The sequence below is a fragment of the Myotis nattereri genome, assembly GCF_964212035.1.
Source record: "Myotis nattereri genome assembly, chromosome: 3".
NCBI classification, from domain to species: Eukaryota; Metazoa; Chordata; class Mammalia; order Chiroptera; family Vespertilionidae; genus Myotis; species Myotis nattereri.
In genome coordinates this window covers 144,423,850-144,437,463 of record NC_138077.1, presented here as the reverse complement: position 1 = coordinate 144,437,463, position 13,614 = coordinate 144,423,850, and the positions used below count along the sequence as shown (strand labels likewise).

General features: G+C 46.9%; 1 protein-coding gene across 1 annotated transcript in view; it reads right to left on the bottom strand.

Annotated features, from left to right (window-relative positions):
• The window catches only part of ABCA4 (ATP binding cassette subfamily A member 4), a gene marked incomplete at its 5' end in the record, with an annotated part of 124,496 nt that overhangs the window by 28,719 nt on the left and 82,163 nt on the right, over positions 1 to 13,614 (bottom strand). The window contains 8 exons of the mRNA XM_081087564.1: positions 1,391 to 1,423; positions 2,871 to 2,965; positions 6,428 to 6,614; positions 7,437 to 7,535; positions 8,010 to 8,134; positions 8,988 to 9,250; positions 12,317 to 12,365; positions 12,706 to 12,911. Of these exons, the coding sequence (XP_080943690.1) occupies positions 1,391 to 1,423; positions 2,871 to 2,965; positions 6,428 to 6,614; positions 7,437 to 7,535; positions 8,010 to 8,134; positions 8,988 to 9,250; positions 12,317 to 12,365; positions 12,706 to 12,911 (1,057 nt within the window). The remainder of the gene's footprint in view (positions 1 to 1,390; positions 1,424 to 2,870; positions 2,966 to 6,427; positions 6,615 to 7,436; positions 7,536 to 8,009; positions 8,135 to 8,987; positions 9,251 to 12,316; positions 12,366 to 12,705; positions 12,912 to 13,614) is intronic.

The following is a 13,614-nucleotide window of genomic DNA, read 5'->3' as shown; positions in this document are numbered from 1 at the left end:
TCCTCATGCCTTGCCTTGAGTGGCATATCCCGGCCACGTCCAATCCAATCACTCGCAGAGCTGCCAATGGTCCTGGTTGCCTCTACAGGGCTGTGGGCTTCCCAGGGCTGCCTTTCTTGTTCTTGAGCATCAGGCCAACTGCATCTCCTCTGTCATATGTCATCTTCTCTCTGAAGTCTTCCCTGACTCGCCATCATCCCAATAACAATTCCTTTCCTGCATCACATCTGTCTGTACTTTACAGGCACTTTCCCAGCACAGGACTCTACTTAATCTAATCAGGACCAGGCCTGCTGGGCCCAGCTCTCCATGCCTCTCAATGCTGCCCCTCCCTCAGGCAGCCTCTCACCATCTTTTGCCTTGACTCAAACTCTAGCTCCTTAATGAGATCCTAGCCTTAGGTCTCTCCCCGTCCTAACCCATCTTCCACACTGCTCTGAACACATCTGGGAGTGCCATCCTCTGGATAAAACCTTTCAATGGTAGGATAAAAGCCAAACTCCTCTACAAAACAAAATTAATTTGCTGAACTTTATTTCTCAGGGACTCAAATTGCGCTCTCCCCATAGCCCCAACTTTCTACTTCAGCTGAGGATTTATCCTTCCCTCTAGGGAGCAATTCTAAAAGCAGGATAACACTTTTATGGTCTAAAACAGGGGTGGAAAATCTTTTTCTACCAAGGGCCATTTGGCTATTTATAACATCATTCCCAGGCCATACAACATTATTAACTTAAAAATTAGCCTGTTATATTTGGTCAAACATTTAATTAACTCACCACTAATGCCTTGGCAGGGCCAGACCAAATGAGTTCGAAGGCCTTATATGGCCCGAGGGCTGGATGTTCCCCATGGCTGGTCTAGAACCAAGTCAACATCAGCTCTGCCTTTATTCTACAGGCCAATTCCTTAGGGAGGCTGGGAGGCTAGCTCAATCCTAGAATGTCCCTGGAGGATTCTCCAAACCTCTGGAATGACTCCAGTCTCCAGGATGCCTCAGGAATGAGTTACCTGGAACTGGGCCAGATTCCCTAAGGCTTACAAGGAATGAATGGGCCACAGAGTGCCAGGGCTCAGGTCACATGGCCTCTCATTAGTATTGCAAACGATTCTGTGCTTGAACTTTTAGAGCCTCCCCTGCGTGAAAATGCTCTGGGACAACTCTTCAGGGAATATCACTTCCCGTCCACGTCCTTCATGGAGATCTACGACTGGGCACCTTCTGGGTCCAGGGTGTGTCTCTAGCCACGTGTCCTTCAGGGCATGTCCTGTGACTTTCTGAGCACGCACAGAACATTCCATCTACCTGGCTTGGAGGTGTGGCTTTCAAAATGTGCATTTTAAATAGATCAATTTCAGATTTTAATTTCTTATAAAAATAGTTTCTTACCTCTGTTCGTTGACCCAGAATTTGCTCTTTAAGCTGAAAGTGAAAACAAATCATACAATGAATCCCACTGGCCCAGCCGTGTTAACTTTCCTTCCGCTCATGGGGTGTCTCAGTCTTCAGGGGCATTTTTGCATCTCCTGATATCCAAGCAACATGGAAACCTCGCAGCCTAGGGGCTGAGCTGATATGCAGGCAGGAAAAGGACTGATGCTTTCCACTGCTGGCTCCTCAAGTCCCATCCCACATGCTAGGCTTCCTGGGACACCCTGTGGTCAGGTTATTTGTCAGACCATCTGGAACCAGGTAACATGGCAACTATCATTCCGGTGTGAGTGGAGGCTGCAGCCCACCCTCTTCCACCTGCACGAATAAGGCTCTAATAATCACCTGCACACGTGGGGGAAGTTCTGACTCACTCCAAGCCCAGACTTCAGAGACTGACTTCCAGCCAATCAGGGGTAAAATGATAAGATGCCATCGGTAGACCGCATAGGTCAGGCTCACAAACTATGATTGTCATCAAACACAAAATCCAAAGTTCCATCATGCAAACTGGCTGCTGAGAACAAAGTTTGGGATGCTTGTTGTTTATCCCAGTATCTGCTTTTATTTTGGGGTGTGGCTGGCATTCTTTATTTTGCTGACTGCTGGCTCGGCCCTGCCTTCTGGCAGCTGCTTCCACCATCTGCAGTGTGTTCTGGTTAATTGAGTCCATTTATTCTTTGTGCATGGCTCTGGTAGGGGAGGCAACTGAAAGTACTACTAAAATTAGACAGTATGTTTTATTTTAAAGCCCCAGAGCATGTGGGCCTGGATCAGGGTTCCCATGATGCCATCTGGGTAACACACTCTTGTCAAGCTCCCATAGGGCTGGCTGAAGCCAGCCCGTCCCCAGCTGAGGCTTGATAACAGCGGCAGAGCTGGGAGGAGTAGACACAGATAAGAGTTCAGTGGCGTATTAAATGGCAGCGCAAACGGCGTTAATTTACAGCGAGAGTGTGACAGGTGCTGGAGACCTGGCTGGCCTGTGGGCTCACTCACATACTGTACCCACTGCCTCGATCCTATCTTGGTCCAATCTTGTCCTTTCTGCTGTTTGCTTCTTACTTTTCTGTCTTGTTTCTTTTTCCTCTACCTTTCCCTCCTTTACTCTTGCGCCTCCCTCCAAACTTTGTCTCTTTCTTAACTAGTGAAAATCTGAGGCTGCATTATTAGATAAATCCTACATTTTTAATTTTAATTTTAGTAGTGTATGGGTTACCCATTGAGACTGCTTAGTCCAAACAAAACAGACAAAATTAAACTTAAGCTGAATTTTACTTGTATATTCTCGATTGCTCTTTCTGTTAGTGTAGGAAAAAGAAGAAAAATTCCACTGCCCTGATTGTTGATAAATCATGTGAGAAAATGGCCTTCTGTTTTTAGTTAATAGTTTGTACAGGGAGCCAGGATGAAAAGCATAACAAGGGTCTCTTCTTACCTGGTTTGGATAAGGGCAGGATACGTCTTTACTAAGAAGTCGGAGATGTTCCTGTCTGTGAGGTCTTGTAGAATTTCTGTGCTGCGCTGCGTTCTCTGAGACAGCGAGACATTCCTGTTAGTTACTTTGGAATGTGAGGCTTTACAGTTTGTGAAACTGCTTGTTCTTCATCAAAAGTTATGCTGGCTGTTGAGCGCCCCGCACTCAGTACAGTACCCGGCATATAGTTGAAACAGTAAATTGTGACACGAGTGAAAGAATTCAAACAGGACCTTACAATGTAATAAACCACATTCCAAATACACTTAGGACTGGAAGCGCCATCATCAAAAGGCTTTGGAGAATTCAAAAGAGCGTGAGTTTGGCCACCAGGTGGCAATGTTACTTTACATTTGGGAATAGGTAATGGTTAATTTCCCATTTAGTCATGAACCTTGGGTGTCAAGGGAATCAACCAAAAGTAGAGAGGGAACATTTTGGTGGCTTTAAAACCATGCTTCTCATTTTTATACACTTTCTGTCTCCTCTTCCCCTTTTCCTATTATACTTCCTTCTTCAGTTCACTTGCTGTACCTAGTTCCTCTCTCTAACGCTAGGAGAGCTGGCATCTACAGAACTCTGTGCGCAGACACTGTGTCAAATGCTCTGCACACATTATATCCCTTAATCCCCAAACCCTCATGACAGGAGAATTGTTACTTTATCTTACGGACCGAGAAAGTGAGTTCAGAAAGGTTGGCTAACTTGCACCGGGTTGTAGAACGTGTAGGTGGCTGACCTAGGATTTGAACCTATATCTGTCTTACTCCCCAGCCCTCACTCTTTTCACCCCATCACCCTGCTTCTCGAGCTGAGGATGGCATCCTGGGGAACCGCCAAATTCTCCGGGTGGAATCTAGGCTGGAACAATTGCTGGTGCCTGGGAATTTTATGATGAATTGTTGTCTAAAAATTCTGTAAATAAAGTACTCCTATAACTTTAACTCGGTGTATTCTGGAAGTCAGGGGTGGAGCACATCCACCTGGGGACCCACCACCACTTAAAGAATTCGAGAACAGGATGGGGCCCTGCAGAAGACAGCATCCACCATCCGGCTTTCCAGATGAGGACAATTCACCACCTCGGACCAAGCCTGTACCCACACCTCTGGCTTAATTCCAGGCTGAATGGGAGAGTGTGTTTGAGTGAGTACATGTAAATATGAGTGTGTGTGTGTATGTGTGTGTGTGTGTGTGTGTGTGTGTGTGAGAGAGAGAGAGAGAGAGAGAGAGAGAGAGAGAGAGAGAGAAAGAGAAAAGAAGTAGCTCCTGTGCAGATTGATGATGTTACATTTTTTTCTCTCTCAAGAGAGACATGAATGATAATGAGGAATCACAGGAATTGGTCTGTTCCCAGGACATTGGCTGTGGAGGCCTGTTAACATTTTCCCCCTAGGAACCAGGCACCAACCACTGAAAACAAGGTTCTATAAGCTGGACGGGCAGCCTTGAAGTTAGGACTTGCTGAGGAAAGGAATTCCATATAGCGGCTCCTGGACTTCCCTCCACCCTGGCCAGGACTCTGTGTGAGAACTCTGTCTGATGCTGGTGCATTAGAGCAGAAGCAGCCGGAGGCCATAGGCAAACCCAGCAGAAGTAGAGCTTCCTCTTGGGGTACAGAGGACTGGGACCCACCCCCTCAGCTCCTCTTTAGGGATCCCTGTGATGCAGGGTGGCTGAGTTATGATTCAAAGGGGAAATATACTGCTTGAGAAATAGAAAAGTACCTGCCTTTAGCATGTAAAAAAATAAAAAGAAAGAAAGCAGGATGCTCATAAACAGAGTCATTCACAAGCCAGCTCCTGGAATTGATGCTAGGGCAAAATTTAGTTGTCCCCCATGACCTGCTCTGCCCTCCTGCCATCTGCCAGACTCAGAGACGGTTGGGTGCAAGGCCACCCAGACTCCTTTGACTTTTGATTCTGGCCAATGACATCCAAGTGTGGTAGCTTCTTGAAATCTTCCTAGAAGATAGCATATTTGCACAGTTTCCCTCTCTTTTTATTCATCCCTTCTTTCATTCTGCGGTCTGGAAAGTGGGTCCTGCCGTCTTGGCCAAGGAGGCTGAGGCCTGTTTACCATGGAGAAGCAGCGGGACAGAGCGTTCTGGACCACATGCACGAACTTTTACAGGAGAGGGAAACACAGTGTCTTATTTCATCTGCTGTTCGGTTGGGGTGGTCATCATTCCATTGAGTGTAATTCTAAATAACACAGTTTCCGTACCCACATTATTTCATCGAATTCTCATAAAATGCTATGAAATAAGTTACAGCTATCCCCGATTTATAAGGGAGGAAAGTAAGGCCCAGAGAGGCAAGTAACCAAACCAATGCCTGTGCTCTCAACACCATGCCACCCTGCCTCTCTGGGCAGCATTCATGCATGGGCACATCATCAGATACGGCCACAGAATGCCCCACTCAGTGCCAGTCAGCAGGGAGGACCATTATCACCCCAAGACAAAGTGAGACCTCCCTGACCCCTCTGTCTCTAAAAGCCCTGGGAAAGGCTCACTGTGATATATTCTGGAGTTCAGAACACCCACGAGAGGATGCTGCTCAGAGCCAAGATCGTTGATGTCCCTGCAAAACATAGGTTATTGGGTGTGTGTGTGTGTGTGTGTGTGTGTGCGCGCGCGCGTGCGTGCATGTTAGTGACACAGCACATGGAAAGCTTTTTAATTAAGATTGTTAATAAGCATGCAAATACATATGCATTTGAATGCACACTACAACATTGTTTATAAGGGACAAAAGTTGAAAACTCAGGTCTAAGAATGAGAGCTTTGATAAATAAATGAAAGTAAATCCAAACAGTGGGATAAGCATGCAGGCATTAAAAACACTCATGTATATGCATATCAACATAGGCATATGTTCATAATATGGTATTAAGAGAAAATAGCAAGGTTTTATAGACAGCATTTTGAATATAATCCAGTTTGAATGGGTAAAAACCAAATGTTATTGGTGGTTATTTCCAAGTGATAGGATGATTTTTTTTTCTTCTGACTCATCTGTATTTTCTAATTTTTCTATCATGAGCATGCATGACTTGCATAATGTTTCAATGTTTAGAGATATTTTCTTACTAGATTGCATAGGAAGTGTGTGGTGGAAAACAGGACACTGGGGGTAGCCCCACTGAGAGGACCCAGGGGACCTCATTAGGTCCTGCACTCTACCGTCAGTTTAAAATGTTGTTTAGCCCAGTTGGCCTGGCTCAGTGGTTGAGCATTGACCTATGAACCTGGAGGGCACAGTTCAATTCCAAGTCAGGGCACATGCCCGGTTGAGGGTTTGATCCCCAGTGTGGGGTATGCAGGAGGCAGCCGATCAATGATTCTTTCTCATCATTGATGTTTTTCTCTCTCTCCCTCTCCCTTTCTCTCTGAAATCAATAAAAATATATTTTAAAAAATAAAATGTTGTTTGGCCAGGAACTCAGGGGGCACAATGTTTCCCCCACTCCCTGCAGATTCAGGGCCTCCGGTTTCCCACAGAGGGTCGAGGTACCTGAGGGGGCGGGAGCCCCCCTGAGCCCTCGGGGCACTCAGGGAGCATGGTGAGCTTCTCCCTGGTGCTGCACCAGCAGGAGGGCGAGGGGTGGTCTGGTGTCCATTTCTGCTTCTGGAACAGGTGGGTGACGTTCGGGGACACAGAGGGGATCTTCCAGGGGGTTGAGTTGCCACAGGGGTACTCCCTTCATGGAAGACAAGAAAATAGTTCACAATCAGCCCCACAGTGTAGAGAAAGCCCTAGAAATGAGAAGTAATGTTTATTTACTTCTCCTCCCCAGCCTTTCTTCCTCGTCCTCAGAGCCATGCACTTTCTTCTCATGCTCTCAGAGGTTAGTTTCTGCTCAAGAAAAGTCAAGACTAGGGTGTGTGTTTTCATTGACTGGGGGTGGGGCTGGTGAAATGATCTAGTTTCTGGGCAGTTTTATCTCTTTTTTCTCTTCTGGTGGCTCTAGCTGGAGAGAGACAATAAATAAAAGAGGAATTTGAAATTAGTCTATGTTTGGTCCTTATCACTGGCTCTGAAGAAAGCTGAATGAGAGAAGCAGTGAAAATTGTATTGAACTGTTAGAATTCTTGGTGGATTTCAGCTGCCCTCTAAAACTCCCTTCTCTATACACATAGGAGTAATGGAAAGGTGGCCACACATGTAAATTAAGGCCATTCCAGGTCCCATTACACCACTGGCAGTCCCCACCTCCCTCCTTCCCCTGTTCAGATTCCTTTCAAGTAGGTTGTGGAAGCATAAATCAACTTAGCATGGGACTTTTGATATCGGGAATTGCAAAGATAAAGAGCTGCCCAATGAAGCAAGGGCTTCCTGAGAGGGAGTGAACACCTTGCACGTAGGTACTAGAGGAAAAGCCGGGTGAGTGCTGGGCAGGGAGAGTGATGTGTACAGAGCAGGACTGAGACAGGGCCCGTCCCAACCCTGCCATCTCCATACGCCACCATCTGGGTCTCCCAGGGCAGCTGTCAGTGTTAGGGCGGGGTGCACAGGGACTTACGGGAGCCACTCTTCCTTTAGGCAGCGGTTGCCAAAGCCTGGCTTGTTCAGGAGGACGTCTGCAAGTGCTGCAAGCCGCTCACTGCCGGGCTGGTCCATGCTAGACAATGTGAGAGGGGCTTACTCAATGGGCACGTGACTGGGACAGAGGGACAAAGCAGCCAACATGCGACTCAACAAATGTTTTATTGAGTGGCTACTTCATGCCAGGCCTGTACACAGGGCACAGAACGCTGCATTGGGTGGTTATAGGTCTTCTGGGAAGGTGGCAGCCTCCCCCAACACGCCCAGTGATGGCATATCACATCTGTGCCCCACAAAGATGAAGCTGCCACCAATCACTTAACCTTGACTTTCTCTTGTCTTACTCCTGGCAGCCCTGGTTGTCCACTTGGGATCACCTTCCAAGTGGCAGGTTCCTTAAATTTCTTTCTGAGGGCAGTCCCAGGACCCCTGCCATGTTGGTGACTGTCCCAGGGAGGGGGAAGGCCAGGGCCCCATCAAGCAGCATGTGACTCAGGAGCCCCACACCACATAGGAGCAAATGATGACCACTGGGGACAGGTCTACGCACCTGAAGAAGGTGTACTGCTGCCCATACATCCAGGGGTGAAGGGTCAAAGCAGGGTATTCACCAAAAGGAGGGATGATGATGGAAAGCATCAGAGCCAGGAACACAAAAGTGGCTGGGAGCACAATCTGTGGGGAAATAAACATGGCAACATGGGCTGTGGGCTGTGGTGTGCAAAAGATACACAAACTTACACATGCGTGCACTCACACACATGTTCATTGTTTTAAATGTTTAATATTCAGCCTCATAACTGGCCCTGGTGGAAAGTCAGGCTTCTGGGGAACATTATGGGCAGCACGGGCAAAGGCAAGACATGTTCTGATAACTATTGAAGAGGTGAAGTAGGCCAACACTGAGCACTGAAGTAGCCCCAGCCAGGTGGCTCAGCTGGATGGAGTGTTGTCCTGCACACTGAAAGGCCATGGGCTTGATTCCCAGTCAGGGTGTGTATAGAAAGCAACTGATCTATAGTTCTCTCTCTCTCTCTCTCTCTCTCTCTCTCTCTCTCTCTCTCTCTCTCTCTCTCTCCCTCTTTTCCTCTTCCTCCCTCTCTAAAATCAGTAAACACGTCCTCAGGTGAGGATTTAAAAACACAACTACAAAACATTGAAGTAGGCCAGTGTTTAGCTAGAGGTCAACCTGAGTTTCCTTTTCAAATAAAAAACATACAAAGAAAAAAAGAAGACAATAACCTTGATATGTAGGGTCATTGCAAAAATAAATGAAAAATATTGTAAAAATAACAACATTGACATATTCACTATTATTCTGTGTTTCCGTGCTTAGGGAGGTCAAGTGTTAACCAAGAATCAAAGTAAAGGTTGGCAAGGAGGAAACAAAGGCAGCAGAATTAAAGAGCCACTCGCTGCTGAGCCTGAGCCCAGGGGCACAGAAAGCCGGGCAGAGGAGGGAGAGACCAGGAGGGCCAGGCAGGCCCGGCCAGGAGCCACCCAGCACAGCCCAGACCCACAGCAATACCTGGGCCAGGAAGTCCTTGCGGCTGCGGACGGAGTGGTGGAACCGCTTGACCAGCAGCGCCTGCACATGCTGGATGACCAGCCGGGCTCCTGTGTTGCGCCGGCCGCCCCGCTCCTCAGGCTCCCGGGAAGGCTGGCCCTGGATGGGAGGAGCCGGCTCTGCAGAGCAGTTGTCGGAGCCCTGGGGAGTCTGTGTGACCTCCTTGCTAGAACCCAAACAGGGGTGTCGCAGGCTGACGGTTTCTCTTTTCTGCTGAGTGTTGCCTGAGAGTGAATTAATAAATTAGAAAAAGCACCCACAAAGTCTGGATCTCATATGCTATTATTTTCTTACTCTATTAGATTTCCCTTCATTTAAATCAGCAACAAAATATCAGGCCAGGTAGGTTAATGAACTTATATATATTCTATTGTTTAGTGTAAATCATTTATAGAAAAAATAAGCTGAAATCACTTAAATATTCTCTATAGGAGTTAAACAAAATAGATCTAAGTGCACTGAGGTTGAAAACATATAGCCAAAAAGAAGACGATATGTGTAATAAGATCATATTTATATTAGAGAGCACATACATCATATATAAAGAAACGTGATATTTTCTACACACACACACACACACACACACACACACACACACAACTGCCAAGCTTCGAAAGATTGCCCATAAACTGTTGACAGGTTACCACTGCAGGGCAGAACTGGATAAGGGGTGAGGGATGAAGTGGGAAGGGTGATTTCAGCCTTTTTTTAAATATTATTTGAAAAATGTTTAACAAAAATATATGTTCATATATAACCTGTGTACTTAAAAAAGGGAAAGGCGGAGTCACTTGATTCTTTCTGATTTCTTAGAGGCCACCATGGAGTGGTGGAAAGAGTAATGAACCAGGAGTTAGGAGATCTTGGTTTGAATCCTAACTCTTGCTGGACTCATTGGATAAGTGATTCAACCTGCCTGAATCCGAGTTTTCTGTTCTGTAAAATGAAACAGAACATTTCACAGGGCTGCTATAAAGAGCAAATGGGCTAACACATGTGAATGTGCTTATTATCATTGTAGGTTGTCAGTTATGTTCAAGCTAGAGTTTATCATTACTGTTCAATGTTCATTTGCAGGACATGTTGTTGAATGTAAAGAGAGAGGCTGGAGGACCTCCGGTTGGTCCCTGGCTGCTTTTTTAACCCACCTATTATACCTCAGAACAAGGGCAGCTGCAAAGGAGCTGGGTCAGCTCAGTCATCCTTTCAGCCAGCATTCTCCGGCACCTGCGATGCAACAGGCCTGGCTACTCAGGGGAAAGAACTTCTCCAGGCTCATTGACTACAGGGCGCCCGAGTCCTAGTTGTCTGGACTCTTTCCTCCTGATTGGGGCTCACATTTGATGTCTGCGGTGGCCGGCCCCCCTTCTGGATGCCTGCTGCTTCTCTTTATGTCTATCCCTGGTCCCCGTCCAGCCTGAGCCCACTCTCTCAGCCAGAGCAAGGTTCATTGTTAGAATCCCAGTTTGTCCCTGGCTCTGCTGCCCTCTGGTGGTAACTGGCTGTGAGCCACCCCTTCAGGAGTGGCACTGACCCTCTTGGTACCATGAAATGTGTGAGTTCAAGGTACAGCTACTGATTCCTTCAGACTTTTAGACCAGATCTGAAAATGTCCTCTACACCTGAGTAAATGCAAAACAAATGCACTTAGCCATCTGAAAAATGGGAGGTAGTGAGAGTTTGGCCTTGGGAGTCCTAGATTGAAAGCTACAACTAGAAAGCTAGACTCAGAAGCCTGTGCGACTTTAGGCAAGTCATCCAACCTGCGTGAGCTCAGTTTTTGCCAGGTAGGGCTAATCCCTGCCTTACCCATCTCATGAGATTACAGTGACAATCAAATAAAACAATGGGTGTTAACAGCTTTCTAAACTGTAGGGGGCTCACAAGTTTGAGGTAAGAGATGATTTATAAATGTTGAGATTAGCGTGTCTAAATATTAATCAGAAATTGCATACCGTGTTAAGACTTGGCATGTATTAACTCACTTAATTCTCTCAACAACACTAAAAGGTTGATACTATTATTGTTCCCATTTTGCAGATGACGAAACTGAGGGACAAAGAGGCTATTTAACCAAAGACACTCACTTAGCAACGTGTGAAGCTCAGGTTTGGTGTTTGGTCCACCGCATTCTAGAGGCTACAGTCTTAACCTCTATCCTTGACTACCTCTTTGGAACTTTCCATTCTATGCCCAGGCTGGCCAGTCTTCTGATGTGTAATTTGTTCTCTAATTAGTAAGAAGGATTATTCTCTGCAGGTAAAAGACCCCAGTTCTGGAATCTAGCACAGATCTACCTGGGTCATGGAGCACATTTGGGCTGTAAAATTTGACCATTGGAAGTTCTGAGCATAGCTGATAAATAAACTTCTGGGATCTATTGTGAAGCAAGATGAAAACCATATCTTAAGAGCTGGCCACAGAAACCCCACAGGGAGAAAACAGTTTTTGTTCAGAAAAACGCCATGAAATGCCACACTGGACAGAAGGAGGTAAGCAGTGGCAGGAGCCCAAGGCAGCAAAGGAGAATTGACACACAGCTTCTGAGGAGAGAGGAAAATGAATGGGACAGAGGAGCCAGGGAGAAGGTTTTATCAGTGTGGGCGAATGCCTATTGTTCTTTGTTCTATCTAAAGTAGCCTGTGTTGTGGCAGGTAACCCCTCCTGCATGCCCATCTCCCACCCCCACCCTCCACAGTAACGTCTACTGTACTCATGACTGCTTTGTGTGGTTTAGGGGTTTTGGTGGAAATCACAGAAGGGGCTAGATGGCCCCGAGGCTCACAAATGTAGAAGAGAGACCCCCAGAATCGACAGAAATGATGGTCCCCACAGTTTCAAATTTCCACAGGGTGCTAAGTGAGGGTTCAGAGTATCTTGGTCTCAAAGGGGCCAGGAGACCTTAGCTGGCATCTGGGTTGTATTTACTGTCACCGTTATCTCTAAGGACTCTGCAGGCTATCACTCATGCAGACAGGAGCTGATCAGAGGCCTGGTGGAGATAAGAGGAGGATAGTGGCCTGGCAGGAACAGAGACCTGGCGGGGGTGAGAAGCTCAGGTACAGAAGCTGATTCATCCAGCGTTCCCACCCACACCTAACTCCATCTGCTCTTTCTTTGTCCTTCAAAGGAACCAAGAATGCCAAATGCCTGTTGTTTGGAAGCCAGATAAATACTGTGGAGGAGTGTTTGCCTGCTTTGTTGTTTCATGAGTTTTTCCTTAAATTCTCAAGAGGGAGCTTAGGGGAGGGGTGTGGTGAGGGGAAAAGCCACAAACTCCAGCACTGTACCAGCGAACAGAGGTCCTGAATCAGAGTCCTCCGTGACCTTCAGAAATATCTGTCAAGGGGAAAAAGGAGAGAATTTGGTTTAGATATTCCCACTCTCAGAAAAATCTAAGCCAAACTCAATTTTGTTGGGGACTGCTTCATATTGGGAAGAAAATACATTCTGACTCTTTATCTGAAAACATGGTCTTCTATACACACAAAAAGGTATGCACACAGCGACCACAATTACATAAAATGTGTGTGCATATGGACAAAGGCAGGAGGAAGTAAGCCAAGGAATGAAGATAGATGTTATGCTGGGGTGGGGACTTATAACTTTTTGCCTTTACAAAACTTCCCTCTAGTGTGAGACTTTTGCATGTCTTTGGTATCTGTAACCTCTGCCTTACCTCTTCCAGGGGAGTGTCAGAAATACCAAAACTGCTGAGCCCCAGGTCAGCCAGCGTCTCCTCCAGCTCTCTGAAAAGGCTGGCATATGCCCTCTGCTTGAAATTCTTATTAGGAAGAAGGAAGATCAGTTCTTGACCAATGCATTCCACCAGCTTTGCCTCTGGAACATGGTGGCGAACCACCTCTGTCAGCTCATTCATGTCCCCTAGGACAAGAAAGAAGACAGGAAGACCGTGTGCTTGCCTGGGTCCCCTCCTTCCTTCCCGTTTGAGGAAGGAGCATCTTGCCCCTGGGCAGTGACTCTTTGAGAGGAGTAACGCGCTTTCAGGTCAGCTTTTAGCTTAGCTGGCCCCGTGGTGGGCACTAGAGGGAGAGGGAGGTGGAAAAGTGTTCTCACTAACTGGCCGTGCCCCTCTGGGAGGTCATGTCATGTCTCTGGGGCAATGTTCCCCTTTGTTCAAGAGAGTGTTCTGTCCCTCACAAGCTAGGTAACATTCGGCAGGTCAAATCCTAGTCTCTTCATCTGTGAAAAGGGGAAAGGAATGGCACCAACTTAATTGTTGTTTGTGAGGACCGGATGAGCTGATTCATATACATGAGAAACTCAGGCCACGCGCTTGGTGCGCAGGTGCGTGGTAGTGGCTGTTGGTATCATGAACATTGCCTCTGTTGTCCATGCTTATTCCCCACAAGCCTGAGGGTTCAGTCAAAGGTGCTTTCATTTTCCTGGTCTGGCTCAAGCTCTAGGGGACTTGCCCAGGATGCATCGCTAGACTGAGTGGGTGAGAACTCCCCTTTTTAATTCACACGCCCATGCTGCTCTAACGTTTCGGAGGGCTGTGCCAGTTCCCTTGGGATTGCACCTGCCTCCTCGAACAAAACAAACCCTAATACCCAGCTCACAGCAG